We start from the raw sequence: 24,638 nt of genomic DNA on the forward strand, positions 1-24,638 counted from the left end.
CGAAATAAGCCCAACAGAGAACGACACATACTATATCCTCCCACTTATACGTGGAATCTAAAAAAAGCAGAACTCATAAAAACAGAGTAGGTTGGTATTTGCCAGGGGTGGGAGGGAGGGAGAGATGGGAAAATGTTGATCATAGGGTACAAACTTGCAATTATGAGATGACTTAAGTTCTGAAGATTGAATATATATCCTGGTCACGCTGTTAACATAGTCAGCAATGCTGTGCATATATACGAGCAGATAGTAAGTGTTCCCATCACATACAAAAAGTGCTGGTTATTAACTAATTCTGTGGTAGCCATTTTGTGACACATACCTGCATGAAATCATGTTGTGTGCCCTGAATTTACACGGTGTTACATGGCGATTCTGTCTCAATATTGCAGTAGAGCTGAGGGAGTCTTTGAGGAAAGAAGTTAAACAGAGGGCTCCAGTAGACAAATAAGGAAAATTTAAGCTTCCCAAAGAGGGGGGAAAAGAAGTATACAATTTATTGGAACAAGTTTGGAATCAGTGAAAAGTGGTGTCCACAGTGTTTTTTGAGGATCATCAATCTATGATGAACATCAATAAGGAAAATAGAGTATACTAGAAAAAAGAAAGCCAGCCAATGAGTAGGGGTGCCCACTTTCTCTGCAATAAATAAATAAAGTAAGTAAGTAAATAAGGAAGTAAAATGTGAGATAAAGGCACAAGTCATTCAATTTCCAAACAAGGATGTAATTCTGGGGGTACCTTTTGCTCGTTGGATGACTCCACAGGTTATTTTAGTTTACCTGAGATAAAAGCATATTTCACAGGCTCAGTAGATGCTTCAACACTGACTCATGCAGGACTTGAGGGGCCCGAGGCGGGGGCACGCCCTGCGTTCCTGGAGTAAACCTCCTGTGTGATGGGAGGCTCGCTCCACACTTGCATGTCCTTAGATGACCTTGGGAACCTGCAAAACCGTAACCCTGTCCAAGGAACTGTGTCATGGCTTGTTGTTTCTCTCGGGTAAATATTGCCGCACATCTTTCACCCTTGACATGTTAAACTGAACAGGTTCTAAATGTGTCTTAAGAAATCTGTGATCATCCTGCGAAAATGAGAGGGGCCAATTATCCCAAGTTTTTATAAGAAGTAGCGCTCAAAGACTTAAGTTTTAGAAGTCTCTGCTGGTGTTGGGGTGAAGCCTGGTGGGGGGAGGTGCTCCCCTGGAGAAGGAGAGTGGAGGCTCTGGGGCAAACAGTGTGGTCTGATCCCCTGGGTTGCATGGGGACAGAGTTCCCCTGCTTGGAGCGCATCTGGAGAAGTGGCACTGCCTCTCTGGGGACAACAGTTAACAGCAACATTGAGCTGCCCCCACTCATCAGCGTAAGGGCAGAGGCAGCCCCTAGGAGAAGCTAAACTGGACGCCAGTTTTTTTTGTTGTTGTTGTTGCATTTTAACATAAACTTCAAGCCCCTGCACATCCATAGGACTGCCCTTCGGGGACAAACCAGCACCAGTGACAGCCCAGAGAGACCCTCCCCCAGGGGATCCGTGTGGATCCATGCCATGCTGGGTCCCTAAAATTTGGAGTTTTGAGACTCAACCAAATTGCCTGGATAAAACACAGGAGCACTGTGCTGCCAGGTGGGCAGATGGGTCAGATGCAGATGGGGTGAAGCAGAGATCTGAGGGATGTCTGGGACAAATGAGGGGAGACTGTTCCCTCCTCTGTGAGAGCTCCTTGAATAGCAGCAGGCCCAAACTCCCCTCTCTGGGGACAAATGATCTATTTTTGCCCTGCCCATCAGCACAGGGCGACCTCAGTGAAGTACAACATCCAGAGTGGAGGTTTGAGCCACTTAAACCAAGCCCCCCCTCCTGTACTCCGCAGGTGCTTTTCCACTAGGGCAAGAGCTTTTCCACTAGGGCAAGAGCGCCTGGAGACAGAGCAGCAGTGGGCCACTCCCACAGAAGAGCAGCACATATGCTTCCCCTCCCTCCTGCTCCCCCACCTTGGAGGCCTGCCCCAAGTCTACTGACCACAGGCTGCTGAAAAGCTCCAGCTCCAGGGGAATAGGATCTAGCCTCTTTCAATGAGCAGACCAAAACACACCTAGTTAAAACTCCTCACACAGTGGAAAAGGTCCAAGCACTTACCCCCACAGGCAAGGAGAAACCGTAGGGGACTGACCTGAGGGGAAGGGCAGCCAAAACAGCAGCAGAGCGAACAGCACACCAGAGACACTTCCTGAAGCCCCAAGCCCTGGACAGCATATGACCTCTTCTTACTGTAGCCATTACTCTTAGGAGCAAGAACCATAATAGGCTTTCCTGACACACAGGAGACAGAGACCAAGACAAAATGCCAAGATGGAGGAATTTCATCCCAAAAGAAGAGGTCACAGCCAGGAATGTAATCAAAACAGATGTAAGTGATATGCCTGAACCAGGATTTAAAACAACAATCATAAGGAAGAGTAACGGGGCTTGAGCAAAGAAGACACCAGGGAGCCTCTTACCACAGAGATACAAGTCCTCAAAACTAGTCAGGCTGAAATATAAAAATGCTATAACCGAGAGGAAAAACTGACTGGATATAATGATCACAAGGATGGAAGGGGCACAGGGACAAATACATGATATAGAAGATAAAATTCTGGAAAACAATGAAGCTGAAAAGAAAAGGGAAAGACAATTATTGGATCATGAACGTAGACTTAGGGAACTCAGTGACTCCAGAAGCCATAATAACATTCATATCATAGGCGTGCCAGCAGAAGAGAGGGGGGAAAGGGAGCAGGTTTATTTGAGCAGTTTATAGCTGCCAGCTTCCCTAATCTGGGGAAGGAAATGGACATCCAAACCCAGGAGGCACAGAGAACTCCCCTCAAGATCAACGAAAGCAAGCCAACACCAAGACCTTTTGTCCTAGTAAAATTGGCAAAAAACTGGAGATAAGGAAAGGTTCCTGAAAGCAGCCAGAAAAGAAATTCCTAATCTACAAGGGAAGACAAATAAGGTTAGTAGCAGATCTCTCCACAGGGACCTGGCAGGCCAGAGAGAGTGGCGTGGTATCTTCCGCCTGTGGAATGGGAAAAATATGCAGCCAGGAATTCTTTCTCCATCAAGGCCATCCTTCAGAATAGAAGGAGAGATAGAGTTTCCCAGACAAACAAAAATTAAAGGAGTTCCTGGCAGCTACCCAGCCCTGCAAAGAATATTAAAGGGGACTTGGAGTGGGAAAGATAGACCGAGAGTAACAAAGACTCGAAAGGACACCAACTTCACAGATAATACAATGGCACTAAATTCATTTCTATCAGTAATCACTCTGAGTGTAAATGCTCCAATGAAAAGACAGAGGGCATCAGAGTGGATAAAAAATAAGATCCGTCTATATGCTGCTTGTAAGAGACTCATTTTAGACCTAAAGACACCTGCAGGTTGAAAGTGAAAGGATGGAGAAGCATTTAACCGGCTATTGGACATCAAAGGAAAGCTGGAGGTGCCCTCCTTCTACCAGAAAAACTAGATTTTAGAGCAAAGACTGTCACAAAGATGAGGAAGGGCACTGGATCATAGTAAAGGGGTCTACCCAACAAGAAGATCTAACAATTGTAAATATGTGTGCCCCAACGTGGGAGCACCCAAATATATAAATCCATAGCAAACTCATCGATAACAATACAATAATAGCAGGGGGGCTTAACACCCCACTTCCTGCAATGGACAGATCATCTATGCAGAAAATCTACAAGGAAACCATGGCTTTGAATGACACGTGGGACCAGATGGACTTCACAGATAGATTCAGAACATCCCCCTCCCCAAAAAAGCAGCAGAGTACACATTCTTCTCTAGTGCACATGGGACATTCTCCACAATAGATCACAGACTGGGTCACAAATCTGGCCTCTACAAGTACAAAGTGATTGAGATCATTCTGTGCATATTTTCAGACTGCAATGCCATGTACTTGAAGTCAGCCACAAGAAAACATTTGGGAAGACCACAAATACATGGAGGTTAAAGAACATCTTATTAAAGAAATGAGTGGGTCAACCAGGAAATTAAAGAAGAACTAAAAAAATGCACAGAAACAAATGAAAATGAAAACACGATGGTCAAGAACCTTTGGGATGCAGCAAAAGTGGTCACAGGAGAGAAGCACAGGCTACCCCAAGAAGCAGGCAGGATCCCAGGAGGGGCGGGGATGCCCTCAGGCTCCCAGGGGCACTAATGGAGGAACTGGGCCCCGGGGAGAGCACGCCACACCCCGCGGGCCGAGCTCCCTAAAGGGCTGGAGTGCGCACTGCCCAGGGAGCAGCTCAGATGGCTCAGGCGGGCTCCACGGTGAGGGAGCAAGAAATGACTCAACACAACCTAACCTCACACCTAGAGGAGCTAGAAAAGCAAAAGTAAATAAAGCCTAAAGCCAGTAGAGGAAGAGAAATAATAAAGATTAGAGCAGAAATAAATGATACAGAACAAACAAACAAGACCAGCAGAAAAGATCAATGATACTAGGAGCTGGTTCTTTAAAAGAATTAACAAAATTGATAACCTCCTAGCCAGGCTTATCAAAAAGAAAAGAGAAAGGACCCAAATAAATTAAATCACTACTGTAAGAGAAGAGATCACAACCACCACCACAGAAATACAAACAATTATAAGAGAGTATTATGAAAAATTTATGCCAATTAATTGGGTAATCCAAAAGAAATGGATAAATTCCTAGAAACATATGAACTACCAAAGCTGAAACAGGAAGAAATAGAAAATATGAAGAGACCCATAACCAGCAAAGAAAATGATTTAGTGGGAAAAAAAAAAAACAACTGAACAAACAAGCCCAGGACCAGATGGCTTCCCAGGGAAATTCTACCAAACATTTAAAGAAGAGTTAATACCTATTCTTCCCAAACTGTTTCAAAAAATAGAAGTGATGGGTGATGGGTGTTTAGGAGAGCACTTGTGTTGGACATGGGTATTACATGTAAGTGATGGATCACTGAATTCTCCTCAAATCAATATTTCACTGTGTTAACTAATTAGAATTTAACTAAAAATGTGAAGAAAAAAAGTAAAACAAAATTTAAAAATATAAATAGAACAACTTTCAAACTCATTATCTGAGGCCAGCATTACCTTGATTTCAAAACCAGAAAAAGACCCCACTATAAAGGAGAATTACAGGCCAATATCCCTGATGAATATGGAAGCAAAAATTCTTAACAAAATACTAGCAAATGTACTAGCAGTACATTTATTCACCACAATCAAGTGATATTTATTCCTGGGCTGAAAGGGTGGTTAAGTATTTGCAAATTAATCAATGTGATACACTAAATCAATAAAGGAAAGGATAGGAACTATATGATCCTCTGAACAGATGCAGAAAAAGCATTTCATAAAGTAAAGAATCCATTCTTGATAAAAACCTTCAAGAAAGTAGGGATAAAGGAAACATACCTCAACATCATAAAGGCCATGTATGAAAGACCCAGAGCTAATATCATCCTCAATGGGGAAAAACACAATCTTTCCTTTATGGTCAGGAACAAGATAGGGATGTCCTCTCACACCACTGTTACTCAACACAATAATAGAAGTCTGGGCCTCAGCAATCAGCCAACAAAAAATAAAGGGCATTCAAATTCGTAAAGAAGAAGTCAAACTTTGACTATTTACAGATGATATATTTTAAGTAAAAACTGTGAAAGACTCCACCAAAAAATTGCTAGAACTGATACATTAATTCAGCAAAGTTGTAGGATACAAAATCAATTGCACAGAAATCTGTTGCATTTCTTTGCACCAATAATGAAGCAGCAGAAAAAGATGAAATCAAGCAATGAATACCATTTACAATTATACTGAAACCTGTAAGATACCTAGGAATAAACCTAACCAAATAGGTAAAAGATCTGTACTCTGAAAACTATCGAGCACATGTGAAAAAATCTGATGACACAAAGAAATGGCAAACATCCCATGCTCATGGACTGGAAGATTAAATATTGCTAAAATGTCTCTACCACCCAAAGCAATCTACACACTTCATGCAATCCCTGTCAAAATACCACCAGCACTGTTCACAGAGCTAGAACAAACAATCCTGAAATTTGTATGGAACCACAAAAGACCCCAAATAGCCAAAGTAATGTTGAAAAAGAAAACCAAGGGTGGAGGTATCATGATTCCCAACTTCAAGTTCTATTACAAAGCTGTGATCATCAAGACAGAATGGTACTGGCACAAACACAGACACGTAGATCAAGGGAACTAAAGAGAACATTTCAGAAATGAACCCACAACTATATGCTCATTTCATTTTTGACAAAGCAGGAAAGAATATCCAATGGGGAGAAAAACAGTCCCTTCAACAAATGGTGTTGGGAAAACTGGACAGCAATATGCAAAACAATGCAACTGGACTGATTTCTTACACCACGCACAAACATAAATTCAAAGTGCATGAAAGACCTAAATGTGAGACAGGAATCCATCAGAATCCTAGGGAGGAACACAGGCAGCCTCCTTGACACTGGCTGTGCCAACTTCTTTCTAGACATGTCTCTGGAGGCAAGGGACACAGAAGTAAAAATGAACTATTGGGACGTCATCAAGATTAAAAGCTTCTGCACAGCAAAGGAAATAATCAACAAAACTAAAAGACAACCTACACAATGGGAGAATATATCTACAAATGACATATCTGATAAAGGATTAGTATCCAAAATCTATAAAGAACTTATCAAACTCAATGCTCAAAGAAGATGTAATCCTGTTGAAAAAAGGGGCAGACAACATGAATAGACATTTTTCCAAAGAAGACATCCAGATGGCCAGCAGACATGTGAATAGATGCTCAACATCACTCATCATCAGGGAAATGCAAATCAAAACCACAATGAGATATCACCTCACACCTGTCAGAATGGAGAAAGGGGGGAAGCCTCCTATAATGTTGGTGGGAATCCAAACTGGTGCAACCACTCTAGAAAACAGTATGGAGGGTCCTCAGAAAGTTAAAAATAGGGCTACCCTATGACCTAGCAATTGTACTACTAGGTATTTATAAAGAATACAAAAATACTGCATCAAAAGGGGCACCTGCACCCCAGTGTTTACAGCAGCATTATCAACAATAGCCAAATTATAGAAAGAGGCCAGGTGTTCATCAACTGATGAATGGTTAAAGGAGATGTGGTGTGTATACACACTGGAATAGGACTCAGCCATCCTAAAGAATGAAATCTTGCCATTTGCAGCAATGTGGATGGAGCTAGAGAGACACTAATCATCGCTGGGTGGGAGGCGAGCGGAGTTGAGCTAAATGCATGAAGGGAATGAAGGAGGGCACTTGTAATGAGTGACGGGTGTTGTGTCTTAGTGCTGCATCGCTAAGTTCTGTTCCTGAAACCAATAGTAGACTATTGTTAACTAACTAGAATAAAAACTTAAAAATAATAATAATTAAGATCATCTTGAAATAGTCTGTGAAAGAAAAATTGCCCCAGAGATTAAACGAAGACGACTTTATTCAAGTCTTGCAATAGAGGACAGAGACTGAATTCAAATCCTCTGAGACAGAAGACAGGAGGATTTTTAAGTGCTGAGGGGAGGTAGCTGAAAAGCTGTAGTGGATGTTAGAGGAGAGGGTGGTCAATGTGATAAGGTCATCGGTGCTTGCTGTCACTTTCAAACTTAGGTTCCTACCCTAGGTAGGGGCACTGTCTTTCTTGATTGATTGCATGGGATGGCCAAGAGCCTAGGGTGAGGAAGAGGTTTGTCGAAGGTTTATTAGTCAAGCTGAGGGGCAAGTTAAGGCTTTCTTGCTCAGTTGGGCCTTGTGTTCTACAAGAGAAAGACAGAAAAGACACAGGAGAAGGCCACATGAAGACAGAGACACATGGGACTGTTGCGTCTGTAAACCAAGAATGTTAGCCATAGAGGCCAAGAGAGGCATGGAATGTGTCCCTCCACCACCCCACCCTGCGGCTCCAGGGGAACCAACCCTGCCAACATCTTGATTTAGGTCTTTTGGATTCAAGAACTGTAAGAAAATGGATTTTTTTTTAAAAGTCTATCAATTTGGGGTCATTTGTCATGGCAGACCTTGGATTGTTACACGAGGCTTTCTAACAGGTTTCTCTCCAGTTCCCATTTAACTGCAAACATCAAAACTGTACATCTCATCAATGACTTCATTGTTTTGTCCTCTATTCCTTTTTTCTTTTCTTATTTTTTCCTTTTTTTTTTTTTTTTTAGCACCAGCTAAAAGCCATGGCTGCTTCCTCTGCATTTTTTTTTTTCTCTGCATTCTTTGGATAATGCTGATGATAAGGATAATACAGCTGAAATGTGGCTAGTGTTTGCTCCATCAAACATACTTTATGCTTTATTGTTTCTTTTCCTCATAAAAACATAAGGCAGGTACTATTATTTTTTATATTTAAAATGAAAATACTGAGGAACAGAAGGATTAAATAGTACTAAGTAGCAGAATGAAAATCTGCTTTGAGATCTGACTGCAGGGCTCACGTGCTTAACCCGTTTCCTTTATTTTTGTTTATATTACTGAATGTTTATGTCTCATGTTGCCTCTATTATAAATATCTACACATTTTTAGTACAAACTATTCAACTGAGATAACTAAAAATCACAGATGCACAAGGATATCTATTTAATCTTCCTATTTTAAAGGTTTTCTAATATTATTTATATTGTAATGCATTTCTTTCAACTTTTATAATTCAAGAAGGAATTGAGGCAACTTGCATGAATACTTTTAACCTTTAAATAATTTGAAAGTTCTGTCTTATTTATCTTTTCACAGCATTTAGCACAATTCTTTGAATGTCAGAAGTGCCCACATTTTATTGAATGAATATAGTTATGCCAAGTACCAGCCCCCAGTGGTCCCCCAATTTCCAGCATTCTAGTGCCATATTTTCCTTCAATATTTCAATAGAATGACTCAGGCCCCTGTTGAATGTACCGTGGGAAGCCCATTGCTCTTCTTCCCCACAATACTTCTGAATCTTATGAATTAGGAGAGGGGACCAGCTATGTTGACCTACCACTTGAGTTGTTTTCCTCTGAACTCCTCCTATTGGCTTCATTCTGTGACTTGTCCCCTGAGATTGTCACCCTCTTGCCGTCCTAGATGCTGTTCACTGTTCCGCTGACAGAAAAGTGCCATCTGGTAGACTCCTACTCATGGCCTGGAATGTAAGGGGGATGAAAGCATATCACAGTTTTCATTTATTCATTCAATAATCCACCAAACACACAAGCATTCACTGAGCGTCTGGTGGCACTGCGCTGGACGCCGGGGGGACCAGGGGTAACCAAATGAGAGTCCTCACCTTCAAGCACTTCATGCTCTAGTCAGGAAAACAGAAGTCCCACAGGTGCATAGACCAATATGATGTTACAACTGAGTAAGGACAAGGAAGGAAAAGCCGAGGGTAGTGGGGTTGAGTGGTGGGTGAGAAGAGCCCTGGAGAACGGAGGAGAGCACATGCAGACAAACCGTAGTGGTGTGGAGCAAGGAACACTGCAGCAACTGCGAAAAGCCCATGTGCTAGGAATGCATAGGCCTCGGCCAAGAAGGGAGAGAAATGAGTCTGGGGAAAACATGCCAAGGCCCTTTTACCAGCTGCACAGTCTACTTCAGGCCTCTTCAATGACAAATGGGATCTCAATCGTAAAATTAATTGGGAGTTATGAACACTTCCAAGTACAGGATTGACAGGATACCCTTTGTATTTTGGGGAAAAAAAAATCTGGCTACTGTATACAGACAAGAATTAAAAGGGTGAGGGCTGGTGGATGCAGGGATTCCCAAAAGGAGGTGTGGGTGCAGGTGAAAGATGATGGTTTAGAGCAGGGAAATGATGGTGGAGAAGATAAATAGATTTGAGAAGCATTTGGTGCAGCATAAAGCAAGAGGACCTGGTGATATGAGGGAAGCATAGGATATCAAAAATATAAAGCTAGCTAAAATGGTAGAGGCAGCAAATTGCAAAAAAAAAAAAAAAAAAAAAAAAAAAAAAAAAAAAAAAAAAAAAAAACATGTTAGACTCTGCAGTCTTAAAAAGTGATCAGACTTTTGACCATGGAAAATTTTCATGAGCTATGTCTCTTCTTGGTCTCCTGCCTAAGAGCTTTTACTTTAAACTCACTCTCTCTCCTTTAAAACCACATTGCCTGCCACCATTTTGTTGCTTTATGTATTTCTGGACTCACAATCATTTCTTCATAATAACTTTAACATAATACAACTATTACATGGACAGTTTAACATTAAATCCCCACTACTTTGGGGCCTAGATTTGCATTGCCAACACTTCTATTGAACTGTCACTAAACTGTCTGCCATAGTTTCACCCTTAGCACTACAAAGGCCTTGGAGAAGTATTGAAATCAAAGTTTTGTTTTTTTAGTATATCTTAGAGCAAATTCTTAGGCTTAGACTTCCACCGGAACTTCCAGGGTCATGGAGTTGTATATGGCCATGGGCACTTTCATCTCCCTATTGAGCAAAATTATTTCAGGCTTCCTTAAATCTTCATATCCCAACATCTCCTGTGTTACTGACCCGCTGTAGTATTTATACCTCCTAGGAAAAGATGACCTTTTTATTATTTTCTAGTCCTCGTACTATGTATCATTCTGTACCCTTAATAATGTTAGTTTAGGGTGCCTGGGTGGCTCATTCAGTTAAGCGTTTGCCTTCAACTCAGGTCATGATCCTGGGGTCTAGGGATGGAGTCCCATATCGGGCTCCCTGCTTAGTGGGGAGTCTGCTTCTCTTTCTGCCCCCCGCCCCCTGCCCCACTCAAGCTCGCTCTCCCTCTTACCCTCATGCTCTCACTCAAATAAATAAATCTTTTTTAAAAAAATGTCAGTTAAGGTATCCCAAAATGACTTACAGAAACTAAAAGCTATATATAATAGTCTACAAAGAATAAAGATAGTACTTTATGTTAACAATTTAGCATCAAAATGCTTAGTAACGAAATGACTTGCAAATCCATATATCCCTTGGAGGAGGAATATCTATACCTAATATTGGCTCTGTTCTTGTGCTATTTTGAAGGGAACGTCCTTTTCTATCAGAACATCCCCTGTTTTCTTATCCGGATTTCTTCACCAAGGCTGATGAAGAGTTGACGAGAATCGTTGACCATCATGTAAGACTTACTTCCTTAAATTAGCAGCAAAAGCTTTGTTCCTTAAAGGCACTTTGAATTAGAAAGTGTGGTTGTGAGATTGAAACATTAAGATGTGGAACATACACATAAAGCCATGATTGGGCTTTGCCAAACTTAATTATATCTGACTGTGCTATCTATTTAGTTCAGTGCCTTTATTGGTTTCCATAAAATTTGGTTTTCTATCATTTGTGAGATACTAGCCTTATCCTGTTTCCTGAATTCATTACTGATTTCTTGTGACAAGGATCTGATATTGAACACTGATTTCTTTTATAGTGTAGTTTTAATAACAGAACAAAAATCTTTTGACTCAATTTTTGGTGACCATTCTTTACCCTTAAAATATTAGAGGGACTTTAATCACTTTTTCTTGGTATGAGTTAAACAAACAGTGGCAATACAAGGCCATTCACTTAAGACACTTTAATCCATTGAGCTATATTGAGTCAATTATTTCTTATAAAACATTTCATAACTGCTTTTTAGGAGTTGAGTTAGAATATGAGAGAAAGTACTTATTTTCTGTTTTTCTTTGAATACAGAATGGTCTAAATAGCATACATGTGTTTTAAATTAATTTTATCACCAGCATTTCAGTATTATGTATCATAATACTATTTATATTTCCATGATTAATCACTATTGAATTAGTGATCTTTTGAGAAAGAAAAATGATTATTTCAGTTACAGATTCCACTGAATAGTTATTTATCATGTAGCTAACATTGAAGTGACTCTAGCAAAAGTATTGGGGTTTGGAGACTGTAATCACAAAACGGGAACTGTGGTATTGTTCTTTTATTCACTAATGAAGTTTCTGCTAAACCAGTATATTATATATTCAGGGCATTATCAAGAATCGGTAAGGGTTCGTAAATTACAGCATCTGTATTTTACTATTGACCTCAACTAAATGATCTAGGTTAGATTACAAGGGATAGGAAATTGCCAATGTGTATATATAAATATATGTAGTGTGGTTTTAAAAACAAAACAGGGCACCTGGGGGGCTCAGTGGTTGAGTGTCTGCCTTCAACTCAGGTTGTGGTCCTGGGATCGAGTCCTGGATCGGGCTCCCCACGGGAAGCCTGCTTCTCCCTCTGCCTATGTCTCTGCCTCTCTGTGTCTCTCATGAATAAATAAAATCTTAAAAAAAAAACTCCACAGAACAAAAGCCTTTGACTCAATTTACAGTGACCAGTCTTTACTCTTGAAAGATTAATAAGACTTTGATCACTTTGTAATTAAACACATCTTCCTAGGGCTAAAGAGACAGAGGACATTCTTTTGAATGGCAGAGAGGAGGCCAGGAAATAAAAAACATTATCTTTTTTTCTTTCCAAGGATATAAGCATCATCTAAGTAATTGCTGCCATGGATCTGTTGATAGTGTATCCAAATTGTTTGATATGTGGCTAGCCTCAGCAAATAGTTTGTAGTATTGATTTGTGAAGGTTTATGGAATTCTTTCCAAATACCACATTTTTAAAAAATAATTCATGTATGTCTCATTTCCCTTCAGAGAGCTTCAGCAGTAGTGCTCTGTACATATATTTGCTTTTGTATTAGTTAATGTGATCCTCCCAACCTGTAAAACATATCAGTAAAAATGGTAGTATACAGTGCAGTTACTTGCCCAAGGTTTTGAAGTTAGTAAGTGACTGAGTCGGCACGCAAAACCAGGTTTCCAGACTCCAAACCCACCTTTCTATTCAGGTTTTCAGAGTTGCTTAATTTTTTGGTTTAAAATTCCTAATCCAAAAGGGGCAGAAAGGTGGAATCTGTGGTATTGACAAGAAGCAAAAACATGCATAGACTCCAAGTTTAACTGTCCCATGAAGTCAATTGAATTTTATCAAGTGGCGACAATAGGCAAACAGTCAGGCACATACCTCTAATTATTACATCAGCATATATTAAGGTGCCTGATGCACTGCTGGTATTCCATGGCCTGGTGATCAAAATCCTGACGGAATGTGCTAAATAAAGCAGTAAATGGTGCTTCTGTTTCCCATCAGCATCAAGCATACCTATGTCCTGCTTGCTGCATTCACAACTGATGATAATAATGGCAGATAAAAGTAAAGACAAGACAATGGTTTAGCCAGATTGAATTTGTCATGGTCAACAGAGACATAAAGGGGGAAGAAAAGTTTACTTTTTTCCCGGGGATAACCGAAAGAAGGATCATAATGTGATGGTGAATCTCAGCTATGCCACCTTCTCATACCAGGGTTAGAGAAGCCACCTCCCAGGCATTAGCAATGTACACCCCATTACTGCTTTTGTACATGCTGTTTGGGAAACCAAAGAATTCTATTTTACTGAGAGTTCTTAAGAATTAGTCCTCTGTTGATTTTTCACAATGTAAAGATCAAGGTCACGAAGTACAGTGAAATCTCTCCTATAAGGTAGATTAGTTGTCTTTGTTTATAGATATTGTCATTATTACACCAACTACCACTCTCATGCTACAACATAAAATTGGTCATTTTGCCAAACAGTATTATTTAGTTTGTTCTATGACAAAAATTATATGTCACAGATGGGTATTATAGTTATCAAGGTAACTTTGTATTTCTTATGTCTTTAAAATTTAACTGGGGGTAAAAACAATGAAGAATATAGTTTTATTAAAATCTCTTGTTCAATATTTACTCTGAGTATGTTTCAAAAGGAAGGCTAAGAGATTTGTTGTGAATTCTGTAGTTTAGTCCTGCTTATTAATATCTATATACCTTAAATAACAGTTATAATCCATAGCAGTAGTTTATAGTAATTTATAAGTTAATTGATAGGTCATCAAGGATAGTTTGGTTGTCTGTGAGTACTGGTGGGCTTAGGGTAACAAAACAAGAAGTAAGTAAAGGTAGGAAGTGTCTTTAGAAATTTCCAACATTTCATGCTGAGGTCATTCTCCCCTGGATGTTTTTACCCAGCGTGAAGACAGATTATCACCTCTTTCACCACTTTGTTCATTAAAGATAGAGGGAAGAAGGGTCCTCCTGATGATGTTTGGTTGATTTATGGTTCTTACTTCCAACTACTGAGTTCTAGAACTTTTGCCTCCAGATAATGCTATTATTGTCATTAATTAACATGTTCAATTGAGGTGAATCCCTTAGAAGTCTCCACATTTGTCTGTTACAGAATCAGTATTTGTCTTCCCTTCAATTTCATTTTCCACTTCATCTACAATAATATCAAAATTGTCCTTCTGCCTTAATCTGGTTTTTCTTTTGTTTTACTTTGGCTTGATTTTTCACTTTACAATTCCATGATGTCATGTAAATATCAATATTGATGAAGAAATGAAATTCCTTTGTAATATAAAAAGTAAATCCTATTATTTCTTCCTTTGAATTATTATTATTAAAAATGTTAAGAGGGAACACCAGCTTCTATTTCTCTTTTTTGAGGGGAGGGAGTGAGATAGCCTCCCTGAGTGTGGCCAGTGTTTTTCCAGTTATGGTTGGGTTCAAAGTCCAAGAATCTGAGAAAAACTGAGGAGATAATTGGATAATAGAATCTGCATTTTGAGAAGCTAAAGTAATTTTTTTTCATTTTTTTCATGGAAAATCATATGACACTTTCTCTCTGTGACAGTGGCAGAAAGAGCTTGAGATTCGACAGAAAGAAGATGCAGCATGTGAGGCCCAAGAACGTAAAGACAAAGAGTTACAGGAAGAAAAACACTTCAGAGAAATTATGAAGAGAAGAGAAGAAAAACTCCATAAGCAAACCAAACCCTATGAGCTTCCTCCTAGGACTGAAGTAGTTTCATTAGAAATAAAATGACAAACCCCACAAAGAACTGAAGTTCATATGACAGAAATTGCATGAAAGAGACCAAGATAGCTAGATGTTAGCAAACATTTCTTCTAATTAACTGGAAGCCATTTCTTAGGAATTGTTATTCCTGGTGCAGACTTTTGAATAGTTATACCTTAGTCCTAAATTAGCAGTTCTTACTCGCATTTGAGTGAAGTGATTCTACTAAACATTTTCAAAAAAATGGCTAGAGCTTTTCATAATTGACTTTTTTTCTTGTGATCATACAGCCTATGTAATCAATGATTCTCAGAGCATTGGTTTTCAGTGGACAGTTAGATGGAAACGAATTGCAAATTACTAATGAGCCACATTAAGAATTGTTTCTTGAAAATAGAATGCACACCAATGGATACTCCTATATTAACTATTATACAAATTAAAGAAGTAAGGCACCTGCTTGGATTTGTATTTCCTTCTCAACACCACATCAAACTGTATGTCAGAAACTTGAATTTGATAAGATGCAGTAGAGAAACAACTTTTGACAGATCAGTCATCTCAAGATGATTTGGTCTTTGGTGGATACCAAAGGAGCCCACTGAGAGACACTGGTTTTACCTTTTGTCAGAAGAGTTTATGAAGATGGGTGTGGATGGTCCTGGAAGGTACAGGAACATCTACCGAGGTATTCAGCCAATTAGGAGTCATTTTTAAAATCGCACTTCAATTCTTCTGTAACTCCCATTCAATGGATAAGAATATTGGGTTGGTGTTCCCATGATGGCTCACGCTCCTTTTCTGAAATATATAGATAATGATCACGCCTCAATTTCTCTGATACTCAAAAAACAGTTACTTTGTAGGGGGTGTTAAACTCAAATGCCTACCAGCTTAGGAAGGTAGCGTAAGTCAAAGGGGCCATGGACTACCTACCCCACCCAAGTAGAGTTCCCAGCTACACTAGTCTTTCAAGAAGGAGATCTTAAATAGGATTACTTTTTTAAATAAAAGTTGTTAAGTCTTAAAAACGTCAACTGACTTCTTAAAATCACATAATTTTGGGATAAATTTGTGACCCATATTATGTGAATTGACAGTATCATTCTTTAAGACAACAATAACACAGTAGAAATATGGAAGGGAGGAAGGGTGTCTTTATTATATGGATTCCCAATAGGGATGTTTCAAATATATGTTGCTCTCCCCAAACCTTATGTCATCCTTGTCTCCTCTTACGGAGATTAAGTCAGTTCTCAGAGACAATACCTCCCAGTGCACCTTTCCAATGAAGGTATCTTCATTAGTCTGTGCTTTCTTCACATATGAAAGCAAATCTCTCCTACAGCAGGCCAGCCAGTCTCCTTTCCCTGAATTTCATCCTGTGGAAAATCTTGCTCCATCAACTATTCAGTATCCCCCTTGAAGGAACGAACCCCTTATCCCTCACTTCCACCCACAGAGGTCTCAGTTTTCTACCGTCCTTCCATTCCAACTGCTCTCTCCTCAGCCCTGCAGTGGTAGCAGCCTCACCAGCCTGCCCTTTTAGGTCATAACCTTTCTGATAGGTTGTGAGAGAGGAAACCCCTGGGCTGGGAGTTGTGGGCAGGGAGCTCTGGAAACTTCACTACCACTTAGAAGAATGTCAGCAAATCCTGTTGTTTCAGAACCACTTTCACACAAACCTGGTGCTTCCAATTCCTGCACCATTCAGGTGCTCTGGGGCATGGATTAGCCTGCCTTAAGGCTCCCCCACTGCAGGCAGGTTTATTTATTATTTTTCTACCCTGCTTAGTCTGTTCCTACTTGTTCATCTGCTTCCTGACTTCCACAGTTTTCTTAGTATTTCCCAGTGTACTATCGTATTTTCTCCTTATGGATTTATGCCTTTAAAAAAAGTAATTCTTTTTCTATCATAGTAGTGGAGATTTGTAAGGAAGCAAAAAAAGAATAGTGTGTGTGTGTGTGTGTGTGTGTACATACACACGCATATGGAGAGGGAGAGAGATGATTAGTCAGAATGTTTATACCTTTATTCTTAAATTATTCTCTAAAATTATTCTTTAAAAGTCTTAGAATCTGGCAACACACATCTCTCCTCATTTTCCTCCTATACCCTGGAATGTTAGAAAAGGCTGGGGCTTGTGGATCTGGGTTCCCATTCTAACTATGCCTCCTGCTAGCTGTGAAACATTGGGTATGTCACCAAACCCTCTGGAGCTGCAGGTTACTCATTTATAAAATGGGTACAATTTGTGTAAAGAGTGGCCTCAGTCAGAACTTAATGAGGAAAATGTCATTTTAAGAGAGAATTTAATGTAAGGAATTGTTTGAAAGGTGTTAGAGAATTGAGAACATGAAAAAGAAACATAAAAACAACACTAAGTGCAAGAAACTGCTTCCACCTCTATGGCCCGAGCATCAGAAAGAAAGAGGGCTGGATTATTAGAGTCTAGAAGCATGAAAGACAAGCTGCAGACAGTGAGGCCCAGCCCTCTGACAGGAAGGCACTGCCCTACTGCTGCGGGGACCTGACAGGGCACAATAAAGCAGTTGGGGGGACGTGGAAAGAAAAGGGAACAAGAACAAATCATCTATGGCTCAAATCACGCTGCAGAAGAGCAAGAAAATGGGAAGAGTCAGAGTCTTCCTTTGCCATCCTGAGCTCTTCCTCCAGTGCTCCTGTCCCCAGTATCACAAAGCAGATGGAAGGGGGGGTTTGAGGCTGAAAGACATTAGTTAAATAACTGGAAAAAAAAACATGTAGTATGATATATATGTAGAACATACTAGTCCATGCACTACAAGTTAATACAACCCCTTTTTCTTCTGCATTTTTGGCCCTCTTTTCTGTAAGCTTTCTGCAGACCATAAATAAATAAATAAATAAATAAATAAATAAAATAAATAAATAAATAAACAAACAAACAAAAAACAAGCTTGGAAGAAAGGATCACTTTCTTTTAAGTTAATGTAAATGTAAAGCAAGTTTATTATAACTTATCTTTATAATTAACCCTTATTCTTCCAGTAAGCACTTAATCTAACACAAACTGAACTCTTTGTAATTTACTTTTCATATTGATTTTGCCTCACAATTCCCCAAGTGTTCTCTGAGTCTCAGGCTGGGTTGGGCACCAGGCGGAGTCTCTCAGTGACTTCAGTATGTTCAGCTGATGGTTTCTGAGCCCTAGTTACTTATTTTCCCAGTCTTCCCACTTCAAGTTGGTAGGAGGAAGAAAGAGAAGGAGAAACATATTCCGTGTATATTGACTCATCTTTAAGTGCCTCCATTGCTTGGAAGTGTTACCTTCCCTGGGTCTAAATCCCTTTCTACCTAAAACTCATTTCCATGACTCGTTTCTATGCTACTTTCACTCTATGTTTACACTTATTTTGAAAGAAAGAAAACGGGTCTTCCTACATTAATTTACTATGAATTCTCTATAGATCTCTCTTAACAACTAACAGAGCAGCTTCTTTTCCACATAAACTACCTAATAAATGTTTTACCTTACTGAGAATGAAATATTTATAGGAATTTTAGCCAGTTTTACTAGGGTATTAGAAATTAAAAGACATACATTAGGGGACAAAGAGAGAAAAGACAAATAGTAAATAAATTCTGAGTAGCAGCAACAAGAAAATTAGCATTTCCCCTAGTGCTATTTAATAAAGGTAAATCAAAAGATTTGGAAAGGTTTGTGGGGCATGCCAAAGACAAGTTTAGGGAAGAAAACACCCAAAATAAATATCTGTACTCTGACATTACTAAGTGGGTGTTTGGGGGCATGAAGAGGTAGTAGAAAAACAAACTCAGAGCAACAATTTTAGAAACCCTATCATAATGTTTAGCGATTATAATACAAGTAATTGATTCTTCTGTTCTTACCAGTAAAAATCCTCTCTGGGACATACGACGGCAACTGTCTACTAGTTGATTATGATGATCTTTCTCACTTTTTTGGAATCTTTTATATCAGTAAATCCAAAGAAAGTTACAGTGTATAAGTAGTAAATGCAGTTCCTTCTTTCCATGTACCACCACAACCATCCCGCTATGTCCATACCACATAGTCCGATAGCAAGGATTTACAGTAGTGACACTTTTGACATTTTAAGTTGGGAAATTATTTTAATGAGCGTTGGGCCTTCTGTGTATTTTCAGCTACTTAAGCAGCATCCTTGGTCTCTACTCACAATATATAAGTAGCAGTCCCGCCTCCCCCCCCCCCCCCTTGCCAACCCCTTGCCAATTCAGACCATCAAAAGTACCCTGGGGAATAGAATTTCTCCTGGTTGAGAATGACTGGCCTGTAGTTTCACGGACCTTGACTTCCAAAGTTAATTTCTTGGTGATTGCTTTCAAATTTTGTTCAGCTGCTTATACAGGAAGCTCTCGCTTTTGATGAGCTGGTGACTCCCACTTAAAATCACCATAGGTCTCATGAAGTCACGTCATTCCTCCTCTTGTCTCCATTTGCTGAAGTGGAAATACGAACAAGAAGACCCCTATTTATTTTATATGTGATTGGTGATATTTATCACCTTTCCTGTGGGCTGAACACAAAGACAGAAGTCCTGAAAACCTGCTCTGCCGATGACTGTATAGAAAGACATGTCTAGGGGGACCTGGTGGCTCAGTGGTTGAGCATCTACCTTCAGCTCAGGTCATGATCCCAGGGTTCCGGGATCGAGTCCGGCATTGGGCTCCCCACAGGGAGCCTGCTTCTCCTCTGCCTGTGTCTTTGCCTCTCTCTGTGTCTCTCATGAATAAATAAAAAAAGTTTTTTTAAGACATGTCTAGTAATAAACTCAGCCCACACTGTACTTCACAGTCTTAGGCTGGCCACTTAAGACAAAGTATTTGTAAGTCTCCTTGTACTAATTCTAGGTGTCTTCTCTGACATGTAGGATATTTAGAGAAAAACTCATTTTAAATTATCTTCTATAGCGTAAATTCACATATTTATATAGTTTTGCAAATTTTGTTGATGATTTGGTTACTTTTGAGCTACATGCATTTTTCATAGTGACGTAGATTTCAAGGATAATTTGGCTCTAATGTTATTCAAGCTCACTTTTTCCTCCAATCATTCTAGCTAAGGGACCTATTTACATAAAACCTAGTGCCTTGTTATTTTTTTTATTCCTGCTTCATTGGAAAGTCAAAAGTAAACAAAAAGAAATGCATTTCCAGAGCACTTTTTAGTTGGAAGATCTTTGTGGTATCCAACTTTCTAGTGAAATTTCCCAAGCCTACTCTACATTGGAAAAGGCAAGTTCTTTTTTATGAATTAATGAACATGGTAGGGGTTAAACATAGACTACAAGAATTCCTGTGATGCCTTGATTATTTACTCTCAAGTTTCCTATTAAAGACATTTCTTTCATTTCATTGGAAAACTGAGTTTGACTAAATGCTAAATTCTCAGGAGGACTGACAACTGATAGCTTCCTGGTGGGCCCACACAACCAAAAGCCAAAGAGAAATATATTGCCGAGAAATCATCTTTCTTTTAAGTTAGCCATCAATCATTCCCCATACCTGGGTTAAGGAGAAGGGTGAAAATAAATCTAACACCTAGTTAGTCTTTAATTACCTTGAAGAAAAACCCTAGAGCCAATGACAACCCTTGCGGCCAATACGGATGAAATCAATACTCATGAAAATAGGGAGATGATAAGGAGGAATGAAATAGCTCATTAGATGTTAGTGCTAGTGCTTAGAATCAACAATCCAGTGCTTTCATTTTACAGATGAGAAAACTGAGCCCTTACAGTTCACCAAGCTAAACATGAGATATTTATTAGTTCACTGAATACAGCAAAACTAGATGGCTGGTACAATCATGTCTACTGAAACCCAAGAAAACAGGGACTTTTAGAAGTAATGTGCAACGGTGTCACTTAGGTCTGTGAGCTCTTAGCGACCACACTGCACTTCCTCACAGATCTGGAAAAAATAGTAGCAATCAAGAGTCTTACCCAAAGGACAGTTCTGCTTATGATACCATTCTGAGGTTCTCATATCATGCCACTTATGAATTAGAGAATATAGAAGAAAAAATACAAGTATATAAAGTTGAATTGATAATAAAGTTTTAGATGAGTCTCAAAAGAATTAAAAAGTTAAAATTCTTAAAAAGCTTGACAATTCATGAGATGCCAAGTGAGGTCATGTCTGTTTTCAATGATCATTCAGAGATGCTACTCTGTATTGATCCCATTGTATAGTTATTATTATGATGGTTTGGAAACAACAAATTGTATCTGGGAAGCAGAGGTATAGCTAATAGGAAAAAGTTTTGATTGTGCCATTTCTGTGTTCTTTGTAGAGTCACTCAATTCAGGCAAATGGAGGTTTTCTTGCCGGTTCCTTGACTCTATTTTACTGACATGTTGCATTCGTGAACTAGGTATTGTTTGAAACTTGAAGAAAATCAGTTTTTAAAAAGGATTTTTGTATCACATCTTCCTTATCCATTTGTCTATCAGTGGACACTTGGGTTGCTTCTGTATGTCGGCTACTGTAAATAGTGCTGCAACAAACACAGGGGTGCACATTTCCTTTTGAAATAGTGTTTTCATTTTCTTTGGGTAACTGCCCAGCAGAATTACTGGATTATATGGTTATTTCTTTTAATTTTTTGAATAACTTCCAGAGGGAAGATAAGTGGAGGGATGGGCAAAATAAGTGAAAGTGAGTGGGAGGCAGAAACCTCCAGTTATGGAATGAATAAGTCATGGGAATAAAAGGCACACCATAGGGAATATAGTTAATATCTTGTAATACTGTTGTGTGGTGACAGATGGCACTAGACTTGTGGTGAGCACAGCATAAAATACAGAGAAGTTGAGTCACTATGTTGTATACCTGAAAATTAATGTGCCATTGTGTGTCAATTATACACATAAAGACAATTTAAAGAGAGGGATTTTGGTAATAGTTGCAACTAGATATAAGGCATAAATAATTCAAAAGGCAAACCTTGGATTTTAACTCAGATTTCCTAACTCTTTTTCTTATGTCTTGTACCACTTCTACATCAATATAATGTAGGTAATTTTAAGCACCACCATACCTCACAAGAACACAGATGGCTATATTTTAAATGTGCCTGTGAAAAGCGAAATGGAGTATTAATCCAAGCCTGTAGACGTAGCACACTGTCTGTTTCCCCGGGGACAGTGAAATAGCTTTTGGAAACTAAAGTAGGTATTAAAATCTGGATTTACAAAGGTGGTCTTGTTATTTCTTTACCTTTTGCTATAATTCTAAAGCTTGTATTTCCTGTTCACTTGTCTCCTTAAATCGCCCTGGATAACCAAATAGCACGGCACAAATTATAAAGAAGGATAATAAGCAGGCAAGTGAATGTGGGGATGGTGATGAGGAGAAGGAAGATGAAAAGGAGGAGGAGGATGATAAAGCCAATGTGTACTGAATCCTTATGTTTTACTGTAGGCCATACCATGTTAATGCTTCACATTTAATTATTAGTTTTGCACAACTCTGGACATATGTACAATTATCTCTTCTTATATATGAGGAATCCAGGCTTCGAGAGGTGAGTCAACATGTTCAAGGTTGCAGAGCTAAGAAGTGGGACTTTTGAATCGGACTTACGTGACTCCCAGGCCTGTGTTCTTAAGCAATGTGCTACAGTGACTCTGCAATGATATCGCAATGTTAAGATTGAAAATAGTGACAGTCACAAGGATGATGAAAGAAAGAGGATAAACTTCTTGAGAGCCAAGATTTTGTATTTTTACTCAATGATGTTATTGCTCAGAACTTATAACAGTTTCTAGTCCACAGCAAGTTCTCAGTACAGGTTTCTGGAATTATTAAATTGATGGATAAATGAATGAATGACATGAGAGAGGGTTTAAAATATTTTTATAAAACTAAAAAGCTCATTTAGAGAAGCATGCTCATTAAACAGCAGTGAATGGGTACCCCTTTACACCATGGCCTGTTGTTCTGTGGGTGTCATGGTGGGCCTACTCTCACGGAGCTTACCATCTACTTGCTGGCTCCATGTCCATTATAAATGCAAAAGTCTTGCACATCACACATAACACACAAAATGGGATGTAGTTTAACCCCATTGTAACTGACATCAAAGCCAGGATTTATAATACTGGAGTCAGGACACAGTGGGGAAGATTCTGTGAGAAAGGAGAATCATCTGGGTTGTGTAGAAAAGGTAGTGCCCTTCCCAGGTTATCTGACTCCAAGTTCATTAACAGAGTCTGTTACATTTCTTCCTCACATTCACGTTACTTTTGTGAGCACACTAAAGCCTTTAGAAAATTAATTTTGTACAGGTATTATAAATACTGGCATGCTTCTGATACTCTACAAATATATCAACTCCTATCCATCTTTAGCTCTAATGTCTCATTTGGCTTTTCCATTGAAAGTTTCTCAACCAAAACCAAAGGTCATAGTATACCTGTAGTAGAATTCCTTTGGCCACATTCACCTCCCAACATGATTCCCAGGTCATGGGACTTGTGGTCTGTGAGAAGAGAGGAAAGATGGGTCTTGAGGAAGAGAGGGCCCAACCCTACACTGGGCAGGGAGACTGTGGAGAGTAAGGACTAGAAGCAGTAGACTTAAGAGTGATTTACGCCCTCCTACCTCAAGGTTAGGGGTGCTTGTAAATATCCAGATAGATAAGGAGCCTGAGCACCTGAGGCTAGTGCCATGACCTGCTGCACCACCAAGGAACTGTTAAGTAGGGGGAGGTATTACATACAGCCATTTGCAGAGAGTGTGATGTCTGGGTGAGATGAGAAGCCAGAGCTCTGGTGTTAGCACGAGAAACCCAAATAGAGAGGGTTAAATACACGTCAGGACACATTGGTACAGCACGCGTACTGGCCTGTCCTACTCTGCAGTAGGGGTCAGGGAAAACCCAGCAGACCCTGGAGAGATTTCAGAACTCAATTGCTCCCCCACTACCTTACATGAGCCATATCTCTCCTCTGTGTGTTCAACTGCTATCTTAGAAAAGAGAATGGGAGGGAGAGGGTCTAAAAGGCAAAGCAGTTATCCCCAAAGAAACAAGTCAATATTTACATAATCTCTCTAGGAACATGGCAAAGTAGAAGGACCCTCATCCTGCAGATGCAACGAGATAACACCTACATCAGTGTAAATAATCTGAGGCTAGTAGAACCGACTCCACAGCTAACTGTAGAGAAGAGAGTAAGAAGGGTGGAGACCTTGTGGGAAGTAAAACAGCCCCCAGGACTGTCTTCAGGAGGGAGGGATCCATGGGTGATCGGGAGGAAAAGGAACAGACGATCTCACCGTGGCGGGGGGGGGGGGGGGGGCGCTGGTCTGCACAGGGAGGACAGATCCCTGTAATTCTGGCTTTGGAAACCAGAGGGGCCAAATTTTGTGAGTTCTTAAAACCATCAGGACTCAAAACCTGGAATTTTAAGAAACAGTGGGCTGGACTCTGGGAGAGCCTGGATGGTGACAGGAAACTGAATCCTTGCCCTTAAGGAGACGGCATAACAGCCCACAGAGATCATACATAGAAGCAGCAGTTGGAAACTGCCTGACACACACAGAAGGGAGAGGTATTTACTAATCTCAAAGCATGTTCCAGAGGAACAAGAAACCTTGGAAGACTCCT

General features: G+C 39.7%; 1 protein-coding gene and 1 long non-coding RNA gene across 6 annotated transcripts in view; one reads left to right on the plus strand and one right to left on the minus strand.

The window, feature by feature from the left end:
- Window positions 1-15,442, plus strand: part of TMEM232 (transmembrane protein 232) — a 223,570-nt gene extending 208,128 nt beyond the window's left edge. For all 5 annotated transcript variants that reach the window (XM_025993000.2, XM_072736590.1, XM_072736593.1 and 2 more), the window contains 2 exons: window positions 11,094-11,187; window positions 14,818-15,442. In XM_025993000.2, coding sequence (XP_025848785.2) covers window positions 11,094-11,187; window positions 14,818-15,009 — 286 coding nt within the window. In that variant the 3' untranslated portion in view covers window positions 15,010-15,442. The remainder of the gene's footprint in view (window positions 1-11,093; window positions 11,188-14,817) is intronic.
- Window positions 9,070-24,638, minus strand: part of LOC140595419 (uncharacterized) — a 38,661-nt gene continuing 23,092 nt past the window's right edge. Inside the window, exons 2-3 of the long non-coding RNA XR_011997005.1 lie at window positions 15,604-15,783; window positions 9,070-9,213 (exon numbers count right to left, since the gene is read on the minus strand). This is a non-coding gene — a long non-coding RNA (uncharacterized lncRNA). The remainder of the gene's footprint in view (window positions 9,214-15,603; window positions 15,784-24,638) is intronic.

This window comes from Vulpes vulpes, chromosome 14, assembly GCF_048418805.1.
Source record: "Vulpes vulpes isolate BD-2025 chromosome 14, VulVul3, whole genome shotgun sequence".
Lineage (NCBI taxonomy): Eukaryota > Metazoa > Chordata > Mammalia > Carnivora > Canidae > Vulpes > Vulpes vulpes.